This window comes from Crocuta crocuta, unplaced genomic scaffold (assembly GCF_008692635.1).
Source record: "Crocuta crocuta isolate KB4526 unplaced genomic scaffold, BGI_CrCroc_1.0 scaffold791, whole genome shotgun sequence".
NCBI classification, from domain to species: Eukaryota; Metazoa; Chordata; class Mammalia; order Carnivora; family Hyaenidae; genus Crocuta; species Crocuta crocuta.
Window position 1 is genome coordinate 966942 of NW_027532408.1, and position 19459 is coordinate 986400.

General features: G+C 37.7%; 1 protein-coding gene across 2 annotated transcripts in view; it reads right to left on the bottom strand.

Annotated features, from left to right (window-relative positions):
* Positions 1-19378, bottom strand: part of MON2 (MON2 regulator of endosome-to-Golgi trafficking) — a 110245-nt gene extending 90867 nt beyond the window's left edge. For both annotated transcript variants that reach the window (XM_077778817.1, XM_077778814.1), the window contains exons 1-2: positions 18868-19378; positions 3992-4055 (exon numbers count right to left, since the gene is read on the bottom strand). In XM_077778817.1, the coding sequence (XP_077634943.1) occupies positions 3992-4055; positions 18868-18978 (175 nt within the window). In that variant the 5' untranslated portion in view covers positions 18979-19378. The remainder of the gene's footprint in view (positions 1-3991; positions 4056-18867) is intronic.
* Positions 19379-19459: the final 81 nt, after the last annotated feature.

Genomic DNA, 19459 nt, shown 5'->3' on the forward strand with positions numbered 1-19459 from the left:
TAGAGGCAGCACTGAGAGACTTACTTGCATTTTGGAGTGACTCACTCACTATTAGCCTGCATTAAATGAGGGCTTACTTTTCCCCCATGTAATGTGCTAACTTTCTAGCAATATAAGAAGAATAAGATATTGATCCTGACCTCAGGAAGTGGGTGGGTCCTCTAGAAGAAAAAATTTCTGGCAAAGGACTTCAAAAGGCAAATGGAAAAGCAGGTAAGCTAAACAAGATGAAAGGCAGGCACACACACACTTTTCAAGTATATTTCTTGTATTTCTATATAGACTATAGGTGAGTTACACTACTCATCTTTGTATTTCTTCCAGTGATTCTTACATAATTCTCTCCTTATTAAGAATATATTTATGATATGTTCTCCAGATATTTATAAACTATCACAAGCATATGTATTGCTAAGATAGAAAATACTAAATAAAATCAGCAGATAAATTACCTTTTAACATCAGAAAATAATTCCAAAGCATACTGCTCATTACTACTTAAAGATCTTTTAGTAATAAGACCATGTAGATATGAAAAAGATGAGGGAAACTGTGTGAGAAAAGAACACAAATCATACACAATGATCATCTACATAAAAATTCTATTTGTATACTGACAGTAGCTGAAAGCAGCCATAGGTAGATGTAAACATTACGGTTTTGAGTATGGGTTAAATACATAATTTTAAGATATCACAACCTCACTGGTTTCCTTGTTTCAAATATTCAAAAAGCAGATTCTCTCTTTACATAATTTTTGTATAACACAAGCCTTCTCAGTCCATTTCAAGTATACTGTAAGCTGGCTTAATAAAAACATTTGTAATATATGGTAGTCAAGTGTAAGATTAAGGCATTTGGCCTTGTAAATGAAAAATGTGATGTTGCTGTCTCTCATTTGTAGAGTTTTATCTTTAAAGGAAAAAGAAATGTTGAGATAATGATCTGTATATTTGAATCAATGCTGACATTACCTGGCATAGCATTCCCACTTATGTCAGCATTCATGACAGCAGTGAAAACAAAGAAAAATAAACATTAAAGGAGGATGCTTAAAAGAAGGGGAGATGTAAAGCAAAGATTTATTCTGCAATGTAAATAACCTTCCCTTGAAAAATAAATCTCAGAAAACTAAAGTCAACTAGAAATCTACGCTAAGTATCACTGATCAGACTAGTTGATCATAATTAACGGTTCTGATTTTTACAGCAACCCTTTGTATTTGTTGAATATGTAGAGATATCTGAGAATTCAAATATGCCATTTCATTTGAGGCTCCTCCATTGTTTGATATCTGTAACATCCATTACAGCACAAAAGTAGTAATTTACAGTCCCTACCACTATAGACAAGTAGACACTTCTCAGGAAATTAAACTGTTTAAAAAGTCAACTAAAAATTGTTCTTAGCATTGGGGCGCCTGGGTGGCTTAGTCGGTTAAGCGTCCGACTTTCGCTTGGGTCATGATCTCGCGGTTCGTGGGTTCGAGCCCTGCGTCGGGCTCTGTGCTGACTGCCAGCTCGGAGCCTGGAGCCTGTTTCAGCCTGTGACTCCCTCTCTCTCTGACCCTCCCCTGCTCACGCTGTCTCTCTCTCTCTCTCTCCTAAAAATAAATAAAACATTAAGAAAAAAAAAATTGTTCTTAGCATTAACTGTACTCTAATTAAGTAGCTTAGAAACTATATATTGACTAAACTCTTTCCTTGTTCTTAAGAGCCTATGATTTTTAAGACACTACTGGTCTAAAAATGTATACATTTTAAAGTAGCACTTGCTATAAATACTTGACAAAAAATGCTAGGAAATAGGGACCCCTGGGTGGCTCAATTGGTTAAGCATCCAATTTTGGCTCAGGTCATGATCTCACGGTTCATGGGTTCGAGCCCCACATCAGGCTCTGTGCTGACAGCTCAGGGCCTGGAGCCTGCTTCAGATTCTGTGTCTCCCTCTCTCTCTGCTCCTTCCCTGCTCACGCTCTGTCTCTGTCTATCTCAAAAATGAATAAAACATCAAAAATAAATTTTTTAATGCTAAGAAATAGTGTAAATCTTAATACAACTCCTCGAGTATATGGCCCAGGACACTTCGGACATTAAAGCATGAACTATTAATTGTATGTGCATAACTATTTGTTCTAGCTTGATTTCAATAAAGCTAACTGAATTAAAATCAAATTAATAGCCCCCATACATTAAACACATACTGAGACAAAATTTTTCTTACTCATCCTTAAGATTAACCAGACATTTTACTTTAGTATAGAACTCTACCAGACAGCGATCCTCTGAAGAAATAGTCTCTTTATAAAATTTTCCATCAACTACAGACCCAATGAAAACTTCTATTGTTAGAGAATGATTAAGGACTAACCATGATATCAGCAATTATGTTAGCAAAAGTTAGTATTTGTAATGATATTCTAATATGCCTGGCCAACTTAAAAATATCCAGATTATAATTTATCTTTCAACATTAATTTCCTCACAGTGGCTAAATCCACCCAACATGCATCTCCCAAAACCCACTAGCCCACCCTTCTAATCCAACCATACATACCTTTGCCTTTACCCACCACTTTCACTATACCCCTTCTCAAAATGCACAAAGAGCATTATCCAATGCTGTGCATAATTTTATGAAACTACATGGTGTTTTGACAGATCATTCAAAATCAAAGAAGCTGTAAAACAGATGCAACATAGGAGAGCTCACTCTATGGGCACATGTCCTGCAAAACTGTAAGCTTAAGTGAAATCCACCTTCCACCCTTAAACTGTCTCCAAAAAGTCTTCATTTCATTTTCTAACAATCTTTGATATTCCACCAATTAGGAATTTTCTGGTATCCTTTTTCAAAAATGTAAAGAAATTTATGAGATTTAGAGAGATTCTTGACTATTTGGATTTTGTGTTCATTAACTAAATAGGACTATTTCTCTCCTGTAACCAGCTGAGACCAATAGCATCTCTGGAACTGGAAGTGCAGATTGAACAATGAGTGGGAAGTAAGCAATGATTAAGTATAAACACCTGGGAGGGAGGGGCTAGTGTGGAAACATGGCAATATCATGGCAGCATACTGTAGCAGGAAGAAGATGCCCTGGATTCTAAACAGCCCAGGACCTCAATCTAGTTCCACCACTTATCGTAGAACCTTAGTCAAGTAACTTTATCTCTTTGCATCACGATTTGTTCTCCTGTAAAATAAAAATATTTCCCCACAAGGTTGTCTTTTTTAAGGTAGAGTGGCACAAATGTCTCCAGTGTAACAGATTCTCAGAAAATCCAGTTTCCTTCTTTTCCATGTTCATTACAGAGGCAAGAACAAGAAGGCACCAAAGAAAAGTAAGGAGGAGACTATCAAAAGAGAAACTCTTTTTCAAAGAGGAACTCTTTATTCAAAAGTTTATTCAAAACTCTTTATTCAAAGAGGAACTCTTGAAATTCCTCCTTGAAAACCAGGTTCAATCAAGAGAATGTAAGAAAACATTTTCTTCTTTCCTTCCTGCTACTCCCACTCTTTCTTCATGACCATACTGTCTTAGTCTCACGATTCAAAACTCATAGTACTACTAAATTTATAATACTACACTATCACCTATTTATGTCATATTAAATATAAAATAGACCTTGGAAGGAGGACTGAGAACCAACCATTTCTTCAGTTCAATACAACAAGTATTAACTGAATGCCTTTTTATGGGTAAGGTGTAGGTGACTGAGAAGAGGTGGAAGAGAATGCAAATCCTTGCCTGTAAAGAGTTAGTAGTTTTAAGCTTTCTAATTTCAGAGAATTTTATAACATTCACCCTTGGCAAACCCAATTAATTCATAAGTTAGGGACTTCTACATGTTATCATTACAAACAGCATGCTAGGGCATAAGAGAGAGGCTACAGAAAACTGGTGGCTGTTTTTTGTTGTTTTAAAGTTTGTACTTTTCCTATTAGTGAAATTTTCATTAATTGTTGAATTTTTAATGCAAAAAATTACCTGCCAAAATTTCGGTGTTTCGTGCAGCTATTGTTTTAACTTTTATTATTCCTGATTCAGCAGCCTGTAAGAATAAAAATAATTAGAACATAAAACTTACTATCAACATGAATTATCTAGGGAAAGAAATATATATGATCACTGTTATCTTTATTTTCAAAACTTCAAATACTAAAGCCTAGTAGTGCCATATTTATTATATGTAGTAAAATATGATTCATTGATTATTCACACACGAGCTTGGCACTACAGCATGTTGCTGCCTTTCTTTGCCTAAGGCACCTCCAATCCCTCATGAATTGAAATGTTCATAAAATATAAAAATAATAAACAGAAAGTTTAACAAACAAATTAGGTTTCTCTTCCCCATTTCATACCTCCCTCCAACCATTAAAAAAACAAAAACAAAAACAAAACAAAACAAAAACAAAAAACCACTGCAAAATCCAGTAAAACCTTTTTGGATTTGAAGAGACTGAATAACCAAGAACTTTGTTATTACTTTTAGTTTACATTTTTTAAACAACCATTAGATTTTCATAAGGTACCTAAAACACTTCATGAGAAGTATGTTTGGTGGGCAGTCTTTGGAAGTTATATAGCATTTTACAAAATGCCACAGAACTGTGCTGTCCGATACAGTAGCCATTGGCTACATGTTGCTATTTAGCACTTCATATGAGGTTAGTCTGAACTGAGCTGTACTCTAAGTATAAAATACACACTAGATTTTGAAGACTTAATATGAAAAAGAATGCAAACTATCCCTTAAATATCGGCATTGATTAAATGTTGAAATAATATTTTGAACATATTGGGTTAAATTATATATTATTAAAATTAAATGCCCCTGTTTCTTTTTACTTTTTTAATGCAATTTAAAATTACACATATGGATTGCATCTGTGGTCCACAATTTATTTCTATTGGACAGTGCTGACATATAATATTGATATATAACTTCCATCACAAAAACTCAGAACATTTTTACTATCAAGAAACATGTCTATTTTATACTTATACTGGTCTCCAAAAATAATATATCAATATTCATAAGCTATATGTCTAAATTGTCCTATTAATTTGCTTTCTTGCTCATTTATTTTGTCATCTCTTACTGCTTGCTAAGGGACACGAGGCAGCAGGTTCTAAAAGTTTAAAAATAATTATGGAATAACACCAATGTCCTATTGGTTCTTAGTTTGAAGACCAGTTGATTAAAATAAATAACACATTGTAGGCTATCCTATGTATAGCAAACCTTTGTCATTTCGTTGGCTTCCAAGCATGTCAAGTCCTTGCCTGGTTGCGATTTCCCAACTTCATGAGTTTTGGTGCAAGATGGAGCTTATCTCCCACTATTAAAAACCGAAAATGCCACATACTTGGATTTCCCACATGCCCTGGCAGCTTCTTCTAATCCAAACAGACACACCTATCAGGGATTTTGAATATGGAGGCTAATGACAAAGAAAAGCAAAGACAAGACAGAATTCTTTCTGATGACAGCAGTAGTTAAGGTTACATCTAGTTTCCAAGGGCAGTAACAGCAGCAGAACCAGTGGCGGCTTGGAGTGGCCAGTGCAACCGGAGGTATCCAGTCACTCAGCAGAGAACAGCAGGTTCTAGCTGTTCAGCTTCTCTTTGTTTCTGTACTTTTTCTAAAGTCCGCCCCATCTAGCCTTTACCAATTATGTGAGCCACTTAATATAATATTAGTAAATTTCATATCTGCTTAAATCAGCCAGTCAGCTTTCACTACTCACAACTAAGAAGGCCTTGCTTCTACAACTTTAAGAAATGGAAATGTCCTAAATTAAATGAACATGGCTACAAGCAGAAATATAGTAAAATAAATTACTTCAGAGAAAGGTTATTGACTTTCTGATAATTTGGGGAGAGTACATATTAGAGACACCAAGAAGCTAAAAAAAAGTCCTGATGCCCAGGTTGCAATACATTCGAAGGAATGCCACTGGGAATGAGGGAGGCATCAGTATTTTTTCAAATCTTCAGGTGAGTCCAATATGCAACAAAATTTAGAAGACAACTAAAATAATGTAGGCAAAAGATGATAGTGGATAAGCCCAAGGTAACAGCGACTGAAATGGTAAGAAGTTAGATTCTGAACACATTTTGAAGATGTACAAACCATAGCACATTTATAATAAAGATTTGAAGGGAAAAAAAATAAGACAAAACAAGCAAATAAAAAATTCAAGAACACTGAAATTATTATCTATACTTTGTTATACTCACACATCCCATCTCAAACTCTGTTGGGTTTGTTACAGGGCCACTCTGTGGTCACTGAGATTTCTTCTATCATCATTTGCAACTTCCCGTCTTCACTATAACCCTATGTACCCCGGATATATTCAAATTCAGTATTTCTTTCCACTTCATTGTCGACAAAAATTGGTCAGACTGAACCATCATAAATACCAACGTCACCTGTCCTGACTTTCAGGAATTCTAGCTAGCCTAACCTTCTTAACAGGTTCCAAAATCAGTCCTATGGCATGCTACATGCTAGAGGTCAGTAAAAGATTTCAAATTTGCCAGACACTGTTTTGATTTCCTGAGATAAATTAAGAGTCAACTCATGTCTCTGTCATAAATATGTATAAATAAATAAGTTGTAAGGAGTATAAAATATTTAACAATTATATTTACACATAGACACAATAAGGAAAAGAAATAAGAACAAATTTTTAAGTATAATAGTTCCAAAGTAGTGTTTTAAATATAATCAGTATTTTCATTCCTAAACACACCAAAAAAATATCACCAAAGGACTATTTGTTGCCTTAGATATAATTAGACCTATCACATGTAGTTCCTCATTTTTTACATGCAGGTTTCTACTCTCAAACTTTGAAACTGTAACATGTTATTCTCTAGGCACCCTGTGTTGCTGGAAAGTTTCAATATCAATGTTTATTGACAACACATGTATATCAGGGTCTGTCTAACCACTGAAGTCTTACTTCACACCAAAGCCTAACTACATCTTCAATAGTGTCTCCTATAAATGGAAGTATTCAGACTCAGATTTCCTTCTATTTATCAAGGACAGTCTATGTGAAAAAGAGTCTTTAACTTCTTGCTTTGAACTTATCCCCTACCCTAAACAGATATCTTGTATATCCATAGGTAAACTACTCAATTATAAACATAGTTATTTTTTTTGAATTGGTTCTCATGATTAAAATATTTAAAAAAAAAAAAAAAAAAGGGAAAATTGACCAAAAAAAAAAAAAGAAAATGTCAGTTCTGTGGACTGGATAGAGATGACATAGGTAAGGTGGGTAGTCTACTCTCTCTATTCCTGGGAGCAATCTGTGAGTTTGGGAAAAATACCACAAGTCTTAAATACACTGCAGTATTTAATGCTTGTTACTCTTAAAATTAATCTCTCTCAAGAAAAATCTTTTGTTTTCAAGATTCTTTGAATACCCAAATAGACCTTCACCAGGGACTTTGCATATGGAGGCTAGTGGCACAAAAGAACAGGGACAAGAGGGAATGTGGACTCTCTTCCAAGACTGTCTAGAGTATCTTTGACCTCACTTCTCACTCAATAAACAAACTCTTCCTGGGCAAAAATAATTCCATGGTTTCAATTACTTTCTAAATGGTGAAGACTTCCAAATTATATTCCTGTCTCCTAAACTATAGGACTTACTAATCTAAATGTTTAAAAGGCACCTTAAATTCCCAACAGACACATGAAATGATGCTCAGCATCGCTAATCATCAGGGAAATACAAATCAAAACCACACTGAGATACCACCTCATGCCGGTCAGAGTGGCTAAAATAAGCAGATCAGAGGACTCTAGATGCTGGCGAGGAGGTGGAGAAACGGGCACCCTCCTACACTGTTGTGGGAATGTAAACTGGTGCAGCCCCTCTGGAAAACAGTGTGGAGGTTCCTCAAAAAATTAACAATAGAACTCCCCTAGGACCCAGCAATAGCACTGCTAGGAATTTACCCAAGGGATACAGGAGTGCTGATGCATAGGAGCACATGTACCCCAATGTTCATAGCAGCCCTCTCAACAACAGCCAAAACATGGAAAGAGCCTAAGTGTCCATCAACAGACGAATGGATCAAGAAGCTGTGGTTTATCTATACCATGGAATACTACATGGCAATGAGAAACAATGAAATCTGGCCATGTGTAGCAACATGGATGGACCTTGAGGGTGTTATGCTGAGCGAAATAAGTCAGGCAGAGAAGGACAGATACCATATGTTTGCACGTATAGGAGGATTACGAGGAACTTAACGGAGGACCATGGGGGAGAAGAAGGGGGGAAATAGTGAGGGAGAGGGAGAAAGGCAAACCATGAGAGACTCTTGAATGCTGCGAACAAACTGAGGACTGATGGATGTGGGGGGGGAGAGGGGAGATGGGCATGGAAGAGGGCACATGTGGGGATGAGCACTGGGTGTTATATGGAAACCAACTTGACAATAAACTATTAGTAAAAAAAAAAAAAAGGGCACCTTAAATACTCAAAATAGGTATCATCATCCTGTCACCCCCTCCACACACTTCCACTTCAGGCCCAGAAAAACTTGTTTCTTCTACAATTTCCTACTTTTCTTAACAGCAGCAGCATCCATTCAGCCACTGACTAGACATCAGGGGTTTCTCTCTCATCCCACAAATCGTATCGGCCACAAAGGCTATGTAGTGAACATATCTTGTCCCCTTTCTTTTCAAATCCCACTTCTGCACCTTCATTCAAACTGCTGGGGCTCCTGGCTGGCTCAATCGATTAGGTGTCTGACTTATGGGTTGGAGCCCTGAATCAGGCTCTGTGCTGACAGCTTGGAGCCTGGAGCCTACTTTGGATTGTGTCTCCCTCTCTCTATGACCCTCTCCAACTCGCACTTTGTCTTTCTCAAAAATAAACAAACATTAAAAAAAAAAAAAAAACACTTGTTACCAACCTAAACCAAGAGATTTCTGGGCTTACTTACAATCTTGCCCTCCATTCACCCACTGACTCAACTTTTCACTATCCCTAATAGTGTTTCTCAAAACTGAAGTTTAAGGACTTCCTTTAAAAAATTCATGAACCTACCCAGTTAATGATTAATTTTAAATATGTATAAATAAAATTAGGAATAAATTCCTGTTTTTATAGCTCTTAAAATATAAAACCAACAAATTCACAAGTTATATACAAACCAAATTAACACTAATATGACAAATAATGCTCTGCTGAAATTAAACCACTGCTCACAAAATGAAGATAATTGTAAGCTTAAAGAGCAGGCTCTCTTGCTTTTGGTACTATAAGAAATTCTTCCATCAATTCATTTCTCTGGCAAGGATCAAAAAGCCTCTTCATCTTTGTGGGCTGTGTATGGCTTGTAGCGGTTAACACTTCATCCCACTCACCTAGCTACATGTGTGTTCCTCCATTCTGGCTATAAGCCCTATCAGGACTAGAAATCTATTCCATTTGTCACTCCATATTACTAATGCCTATCACAGTGCCTGGCATAAAGGAGCCACATGAAGGGAAAAATCCAGAGGAACTCTGACCCAGACATGTACAAGGCCATGAGGGCTACAGGTCCACTTCTCTGCCATTCTCTTGGTTCTGTCCTGTTCCATGGGTAGGTTCATCCCTATTAGGCCACTTCCAATTTTGCCAATAAAAACAGCTGCAGCCATTCTACATTTCACAATTTTATATGACGCTGTCTAGTAGAGAAAGGCCTCTTTCAGCAGCTTTTAGAAAGAGGAAACCCCTTGTCCAGGAGCACTCACTGGCATTATGTAACTTCAGCAGAAATGAAGGTGGGGATGGTGGCAGTGGGGAGGGTTTAAATTGGATTAAACTAATCAAAGTACCCTGACGGAAGGAATGAGATTAATTCATCTCAATCCAAAGGTTTAGAAATGAAAGTCAAGTACCACCTACTACTGAAGGAAGCAAGAGGGAATGGATGCTAGGGAGGGAATTAACAAATGTCTAATACTTGTACTAATAACAATTTTACAATAATAAAATAATTAATATTGCTTCCCTTCATCAAAGCTCCTATGCTGTTTTTTTCCTATGTTGTCTTTAAATATATATATACACTTTTCACATCTATGAAAGTAGACCTCAAAATCAGTACAAATTTACCAAAGGTCCAAATGAATGATTTACTTATATGAAACAAGAGCTAAAGTATTAATGTGAAATTAAAGTTAACAGCAACTTAGATCCAAAAAATGTACTCATAAGATATCAGGGAGGTATAAAGCTGCCTAAAGACTTAGGATTTTAGATGTCAGATAAAATTTAAAAAACTAAAATGAAGTCCACACTTGGGAATAAGGGGATCTGGGACATTCCCTAGAGGACAATATGCTCATAAAATAACTAATATACTGAAATCAATATGATTTTCTTCATAACATATAGTTTATAACCCCAAACTCTGAAAGATATATACCTACAGGGCATCCAACTCAAACCCTCTGATCTGGCACCTGGGTGGCTCAGTTAAGCATATGACTCTTGATTTCCACTCAAAGCATGATCTCATGGTTGTGAGACGAGAGTCGCATGGAGCCCAGGTTAGGCTCCACACTGGACGTGGAGCCTACTTAAGATTCTCTCTCTCCCTCTCCCACTCTCTCTCTGCCATTCCCCAGCTCCACCCATGGGCACACTTACACTGTCTCTAAAAAAAAAAAAATCTGCCCCAAAACAAACAAAAAAGCCCAACCAAACAATCACCACCACCACCACCACCACCACCACCACCACCAAACCCTGGCTTCTATGAAACAAACAAATGTTCTTTAACACATCAAAGACTGAAATGCAGGGCACTGATTTTGGCTCAAGTCATAATCTCAAGGTTCATGAGATGGAGCCCCAGGTTGGGCTCTGTAAGCTGAGAACCTGCTTAGGAGTCTCTCTTTCCCTCTCTCTGCCCTTCCCCAGTGCTCTTTCTCCCTCTCAAAATAAGTAAACTTTAAAAATGCAGACTATATGCGGATAGCTAAAAATATATATGTGGCATTCCTATATATATATATATATGGTATCCCCGTTCTTAAAGTAAGTGGTTACTTTTTAACTTAAAAAAGTTAAAAAGGTGCTATTTAGACCCCCCCCAAAACCCTAAAATAACAAAACAGAAGGTAAAATATAAGAGTAACAAGGAAATAACTTATAAAATAAGTTTAAATGAAAGTTAAGAAAAGAGAGGAAAACATATTAGCTTAAAAATCTGGGCAGGAGTTAATTGTTTTTGCTCTAACAACTACTAGTACATGGCACACAGTAGGTACTCAGAAACGATTTCATGAACAAATGAATGAAGGGAACAAGGAGAGAAATTAGAAAATTATCTGTAAAGTTAATTTATTCATGCAACAAATGGATGAGAAACATTGAAAGTGGGATTAAATGAAAGGTAGGATTTTAATTTAAAAAGACAGAAGGTAGGGCGCCTGGGTGACTCAGTCGGTTGAGCATCTGACTTAGACTCAGGTCATGATCTCACGGCCTGTGAGTTCGAACCCCAAATCAAGCTCATTGCTGTAAGCGCAGAGCCCACTTTGGATCCTCTGTCCCCTGCTCACGCTCTCTCAAAAATGAATAAATGTTTATTTAAAAAAAAAAAATGATACGAGGAGGTGATTCTGGGCCAGCAAAAGGAACCTCAGAAGCATGGAAGAGGGGAGCAGTATGACATATTTGGAAAATAAACAGCAGGAAATACACCTTGGCTACGGTACAAAGGCATATGAGGAAAAACTGAAGATGATGAAGCCAGAATGGAAGGTTGGGATGATCAAGGAGGGTCTCAAATGCTATACTAAGGGGTCCTGTAAGTACAGAGTAGCTGCTGAGAGTTTCTGATCTGCTTAAATATATCAGGCTAGTGGTTACATATAGAATGGTTTTTCTTTTTAATGGTTATTTATTTTTGAAAGAGAGAGAGAGAGAGAGAAGGCAAGGGGCAGAGAGAAAGGAAGACACAGAATTCAAAGCAGGTTCCAGGCTCTGAACTGTCAGCAAAAAGTCTGACAAAAGGCTCGAACTCAAAACCATGAGATCATGACCTGAGCCAAAGTGAGACACTCAACCGACTGAGCCACCCAAGCACCCCAACATATAGAATGATTTACTTTTTGTGCCATTAATGCATATTAACAGCCCAGCATTTGAAATTTGGTACTAAAACAATAAGCTGAGAACAGAAAAAAGAAGTGGATATAGGAAACTACAAAGTGGGAAGGAATAGCTGACAATGAATAAAGAGAGGTGAGGGGGAGAAGATAGTCAAATGCAACAAAGGTAAGCAACAGTGATAAACGCCATTAACAGAACAAGTGAAATAGGGGTAAAGGGCAAATTTTGAGGCAAATAAGTTCAATGACAAAAAGTCCCATGTCAAGTATGGTAAAGATATTCTGGTGGGATGTGTCTAACAGACAGCTGGAACACAGGTCTACACTCAGGAAAGCACACTCAGGAAAGCAAGCAGAGTCCGCGGAGTAGATTTTGGAGTCATCAGTATCAGGGCAAGGCCAGCAGCAGGGGGTAAGTAGATGGCAGTAATGAGAGATGAGCATGCAGAAGAGGCCTGAAAACCTAACTTGGGATACACTTCTACATAACCATGAGGAGAAGGAATACTGAAAGAGAGGGAGAAACGAGAAAGTAGAGTGCTACAAACATCAAAATGAGAGAATGGCAACATGGTAAGAATGATGACTAGAAACAAATAATGAAGCAAGGCAGACAAATGGAACAATGATAAAAACAAGGTAAGTATGTTCTGAAGGCATTTTGCAGCATGATATAACTGAGAGGAGTTCAAGGATGCACAGGGAGCCACATCCTAGTTCTTCCACTTTCTAGATCTACTAACTTGTGCAAGTTTCTGAGCCAAGAGAAACCCTAATTTCCTCATCTATAAAATTAAAATACCATCTAGTAATAAAGTGAATGGATGCAAAGTCTCTAGCCTTATGGAAATACAATACTTTACTCAACAATGAGTTAACTTCATAAAGATAAAGGCAGTCTCTCATTTTTATATTTCCTGCCATGCTTTATACTTAAGAAACTAATAAATTTCTATTAAATTATAACAGTGATAGTAAAACCTAGTGTTTTGCACATGACTGAAAATAAGCTATGCTTACATAAGAGAAAAAAGAAAAATCATTCCATTTTTAGAATATGTCTTCCTTTTTGGTTTATGAGCCAGATCAATGTCCTTTTTTCTTCTATATCACCAAAGCACATTGCTAAGCAAATAATCAATACATTTGACTAAAATATGTTTCCACTGATCTTTGTTCATTCATTTTCTTCACAAAAGTAAAAATGGTCAAAAACTTAGTAAAAAAATAAACTATTATGCTTTATATTTTAACAATAAATTTCACTGGTTATGGCACTTTCAGAAGTGTATAATAAATGTTATAGAATAACCACAACCTTTTTAAAGAAATCTCACTGTAAAATGCTCTTAGAATTCTGTAATAATCTAGCAAAATTTTCCTCAAAGTCCTAGTGAAAAAGTTACACTTCTATATTCTTGAAGTAACATCTAAATAAAGGTCAAAGGACACTTGCACATCTAACACAATTATCTAAAACTGCATTATATAGGAAAGTAGTCTTTACCAAAATGACTTCTCACTCCTTACCATACTTGTCATTATTTATGTGGCTGGTGTTGGCATTTTTAATAACTTATGAAAATTAACTTATTTCATTATATAAAACATCAACTTATTCTATTATGCTTATGAGAGAAAGAACACAATTGGTTGTGTCATGAGTAAATTTGTCCAACCAATGTCAACAGAAAAACAACAACAACAACATACTGTATAAAATACTAAACCAAAACAGTTCCCACCTGAGCATGTAATAAACATTATCCAGTCCTCATTTTTCACTCTCACAAGGTCCTGAAAATGAGATCTTCTCCCTACCAGAAGAGCCAAGTGGACTTGGTCCTCAATCCCCAAATAGCTGGTTAAAGGGAGACTCTTGTCATGGTTAATAAAAGGCATCTCTTTCAGCAAACTAATACATAAAAACACTGGGCACTGAGGAACTCTACCACAAGAACTTCTGCTTTTTAAGGCAAAAACCCCTCCCTCCCAACCAAGTTCTGTCAAGCCCAAATACACAAGGGGAAACAAAGTACACTATGTGGGATGACTACTTGCACTTTTTTATTACTTACACCCTTACTGATTCCATCTCACTAAAAAAGAGAGAGAAAATCCATTCCACCTCAACTCAAATGATCTTCATTCACTTCCTCTTGTACCACCCAGTCCCTGGACTTCATCATTCTCTAGTGCAGCATGACTTGGCAATCTGAAATCCAATATCCCCTTACCTTGCCAATCCCTGTCCTTCTAGCTCTCCTACTCAGCTCCACTGCTCTTTGATTAAATCGGTGCTGCTAGTCCCTTAACCCTTCCATCTTCTTCCAATCAAAGTTTTATGGATTTCCTTCTTTAGAATTACAACACAGATCTCACAATCTATCATCATTTCAACTACTTTTCCTGCCAAGACTCTTTAGTGTCCCAAGTTAATTTTTCCTCCACTTCTCCAAAGCGATCCACTGCTCCCCTCAAACTTTCTACCCCCACTCCTTTCATCACTAATTGTTCCCAGCAATAAGCTTGTTTGCTACCTTACTAAGAACAGAGGCCATAGGCCAAACTCTCTACAACTTCCTAACTCTCTACAATGTCCCCTCTTCAAATTGATCACATTCAAACTCTTTTTTTTTTCCTTTCCTCTGTCAGAAGAAAATATGTTCCTTCTCACATTCAAAGCCAGTTCATTTACTTATGCCCTTGAAACTCCAGCTTCTCAGGGACCTTGCTCTACCATGTATTCCCTTTCTCTCCCATATCCTTAACCTTAGACAGTGAGATGCCTCTTTCCCTTTCTTGCTGATGTTTCCCAAAGTTCCTTCTTTGGCCCTGATACTCTCATTCTATACACTGTTCCAGACCCATCCTATCTACTCTTATGGTTTCTACTATCATATATAAACTGATACTCCTAAATCTGAAATTCTAGACCATCTCCTTAAGCCCAAACCATCATTTTCAAATACCTACTGGTCAGTTCGACTTGATGTCACACATAAAGCACACTTATTATATTCGTGACTACTCACTTTGCCCCAAAACATCACCTCCTCTTACACTCCTTCTCTTAGTGATCTACCCAGTTTCCCAAGCCAGAACATGGGAGGCATCATAGATTTCTTTCTCTACGTTATATAAAGGTCACTATGCCCTGATCATTTAACCTGCTAAGTCTCTTTTTAATCCATATTGTCTCTTTCACACATGACTACCACAATGCAAGCAATCTCCCATTTACCTCTACTGCTACCTCAACAAAGGCAATCATCACTCTTTAAAATTTACTCTTTGCCTCAATCTTAGTCCCCTCTAATTCCTTCTTTCCATCAATACTGTTATGGAAATGTTACTAAATATGAATTTGATATTATTCCTTCTCTTAAAAAGCTTTAATGGCTCCCAATTACCTTCAGCATGAAATGTATTTAACATGCAATACAAACATGAGCTATTTCCTCTGCCTAGAATGACCACCCCCCTTCTTCTATTGGCTAGCTTCTGTTCATCCTATAAGACTCAACTCAAGAATTACAAACTGACATACTTCCAAACTCAGTTAGATCCCTCTCATTTGTTTCCAGAATAATGCCTGCAAACAGAAAATGACCAAAATGTTTTATTCATTAAATACATAAATATAAAGCCTCAGAGATTACTGCCTCTGAAGGCAGTGAATTTCACTTACATAGAAGCAATTTTACAAAGCATTAAAGTAATTTTTAAGGCAAAGAAAAAATTTTTCATGCAAGTATTCCAGAACAAATTAGCTAGCACACTTGTGCTAAAAAAGTTACACTGCTGAAACATGAAGATTTATATTTAAAGACTAAGAAACATAAGCAGGGAAAAAAGGGGAAGGAATGTATTGCTCTTATTTCATGACTGCTTTTATTATAAAATGACAGTGAAATTATAGCTGGTATTAAAACAATTTAATATACAAAGGATAGATTTATAAATGAAAACAAGTTAAAAAAAAAAAACATGTAGAAAATCCAAAGAAGTATCAATAAATAAGGCACTATCCTTTATCAATACTCTTTACTTCTGTAAGCAACCATGATCAAAAAAGGAGGAATTACTAGAAACTTAAACACTAAATAAATATAGATGGCATCACTTCATTCTACCTTGTTTAAAAAGTACTGGAGGGGCGCCTAGGTGGCTCAGTAAGTTAAGTGTCCGACTTTGGCTCAGGTTATGATCTAACAGTTCATGGGTTCGAGCCCCGCATCAGGCTTGCTGTTGTCAGCCCAGAGCTCGGAGCCTGCTTTGGATTCAGTGTCTGCCCCTCTCTCCACTTGCACTCTCTCTCTCTCTCTCTCAAAAATAAATAAACATTAAAAATTTTAAAAAAGGTACTGGAGAAGGAGACCTCCCTTCCAAAGCACATATACAATTACCTCTGTAAGTTCTTAAGTACCCTTATAAGAAGTTCAGAAGTGGGGCACCTGGATGGCTCAACCAGTTGGGCATCCGACTTCAGCTCAGGTCATAATCTCACAGTTCGACAGTTCCAGTCCCTCAAGCCTGCTTTGGATTCTGTGTCTCCCTCTCTCTGCCCCTCCCCAACTCACACTCTGTCTCTTTCTCTCTCTCAAAAATAAATATTTAAAAAATTTTTTTAAACAAATAAATAAAAAGAAGTTCAGAAGAAGTATTTTTCAAATAATAACTGTGAAGATATTGGGAGAGTGTTACCTAGCAAACTAGTATACAGATGAAAAACTTCGTACACTTAGAAAGGCTCTGCCTTGGGGCGCCTGGGGTGGCTCAGTAGGTTAAGCATCTGACTTCAGCTCAAGTTATGATCTCTCTGTTTATGGTTTCAAGCCCCACGTTGGGCTCTGTGCTGGGAGTTCTGAGCCTGGAGCCTGCTTCGGATTCTGTGTCTCCCTCTCTGCACCTCCCCTTGCTCACGCTCTCTCAAAAATAAACAAACGTCAAAAAAAAAAAAAAGTCTTTTCCTTAAGGTCTGCCAAGTACCATCCTCTCCTCATCCCCAAAATAAATAAAACTAAAAACTAAAAAACTAAAAACTTCTTTGGCCAATGTCCAAGTAAAAGAGCTAATGAGCTTTATTTAAAGTTCCTAGATTAAATGGACTGAGTTCTAGGACTCTGTAAGTTACCTGTTTGGAATTCTGAATGCATTTTCTAAAAGAAATAATGTCATAAATGGCAATTAAATTCTCAAGCAAGTCCACAAAGGCCTTTATGTGTAATATAGAGGAATCCGGTTTATATATAAATTATAAGAGATGGGAACAGTCAGTTCTATAAATTATTAATATTATAAATGAACAGCCTAATTCTTTAAAATTCTTTTATTACAAAGAATTTCTCTTACAATTAGAACAGCCTAATTCTTTAAAATTCTTTAAAACTGTTTAATTCTTTAAAATTACTTATAACTTTCAACAGAAAATGACACAGAGAAAATGAAAATTGATATCACAAGCTATTGAGTATCTGAAATAAAATACATGACAAAAAGTCATCTTTCCAAAAGCAGCACATCAGGTTTCCATTATTGGGTAATATTTGCTTACTTTATTAGAGAAATACTAGATCGAGCATGTTGAAAACTGATGAAACCAAAAGCACTTACAAAAAAGTTAAGATTCCTTGGAACCCTAAAATGCAAACTTTATTAAGTTTTAATTACAAAACCTTTATATAGGCAAAACATTTAAATTAATATGAAAACATCCCAAAACCCTTACTAAACTTCTAGTGAATGCTAAATAGTATAAAATTACTGGTATGTTAAACTACATATATAAAAGTGAAAATAACTGCTTTTACAAATATTTCACTGAAATATCTTATTTCAGACATGAGAAAGGAAATTGGGAAGCATTTTTAAAACGTTTAATAAGAGAAATAAAATGGCATCTTAAGAGAAAAAACTGAATAGTGACTAAATGTCAAAATTTTCAATTTAGGAAATACATGGAGAATTTAATTCATATATATTATTAACTGGAGCCTCTTTAATAATACCCTTTTTGCTCTGACGACTTTACCTTCATAACCTAATACGTCCACCCTTTATCGTTATGTACACAGGAAAGAAAACTGAAGCTCAAAGGGGTTAATATGTACTAATGTATTGCAAGGTGCATTGGATTTGACTTTAAACCCAAACTTCCCACTAAAGTATTGCTAATAACAAGGCTTAACATGATTTTTGTGGGTCTTCACTATTTGTCCCAAGTTAAGTGGCTGAATATTAATACTTCGTGGCACTGACAGTCAAGCTGCGCGACACGAGACAACAAGGAAAGCTACTTCCCTTTGAGCTATACACACTATAAACGTGAGGAGCACAGATTTCACCCCGACGATGAACACTAGTTTTAGAAGTAACAAATGTTAAGTTTTTCGATTCTGGCTTGGCCAGTTTCAAGTTTGAAAAAGGCCAGGAAAGAAGAGGGTAAGATACACTGGGCTGAACTCTCTGCATCGGGTCCCTCCGCGAACTTCATTCCTGAACCCGGGGGACAGTAGAGACAATCAAAGCTCCCCAGACGTCTCCGAAGGAAACTATAAAGGGCGCTTGTGGAACAACCCACCGACAGCAAATCTGGAAAGGTGGGGGCCACATTAAAATCAGACAGGACAGGAGTTTGGGAGCGAAGGACTGGATCTAAGAGGACCAGACATGCTCACCGTGCCTTCTCCCGAAGTCGCCCAAAGCTTACCTCTTTGACAGGTGGGAATTTCTTCTTGCATTCCAGGGACAAGGCCCGTAAATCGCTCTGCATGTTCTCCAGCAGCTTCTTCACTGCCTCGGGGCTGTGGGTGCCGGACATGATCCACCAAACTACAAGCCAATTTGAGCGGCGCAAACGAACTCCAGCACTGGCAGCTCCTTCAGGCGACCGGCAGCTCCCTCCGAGCGCCTCCGGCCCTTTCTCAGCCCGCCTCCTGGGCTCCGCGGGGCTCGGCCCGGCCTGGACTACGAACCCACAGCGTACCCGAGCGCCCCCCGCAGCCTCCTCGCAACTCTCGCGACTGCTCTCCGAGGCGCCCCCCTCCCCGGTCGCCCCGCCCCGCTAGGCTCCACCGGCTCTCGCCGAGGAGCCCACAAGGCGGGCAGGTCCCTTCCGCTGCCGCGGGGTCCGGCCACACAGTTCGTCACCAGCCAACCTGGCAAAAAGCTTCTGCGCTAGCTCCCCAAGCCCTCCAGACTCGCCGACGCCATTAGCCGAGTCGCCCACAATTCCGAGCGCGGCCGGGACACGTCAGCCGCACTTCCGGGCACCGCGGCCACCGCCCCCACCGCGGCCAACA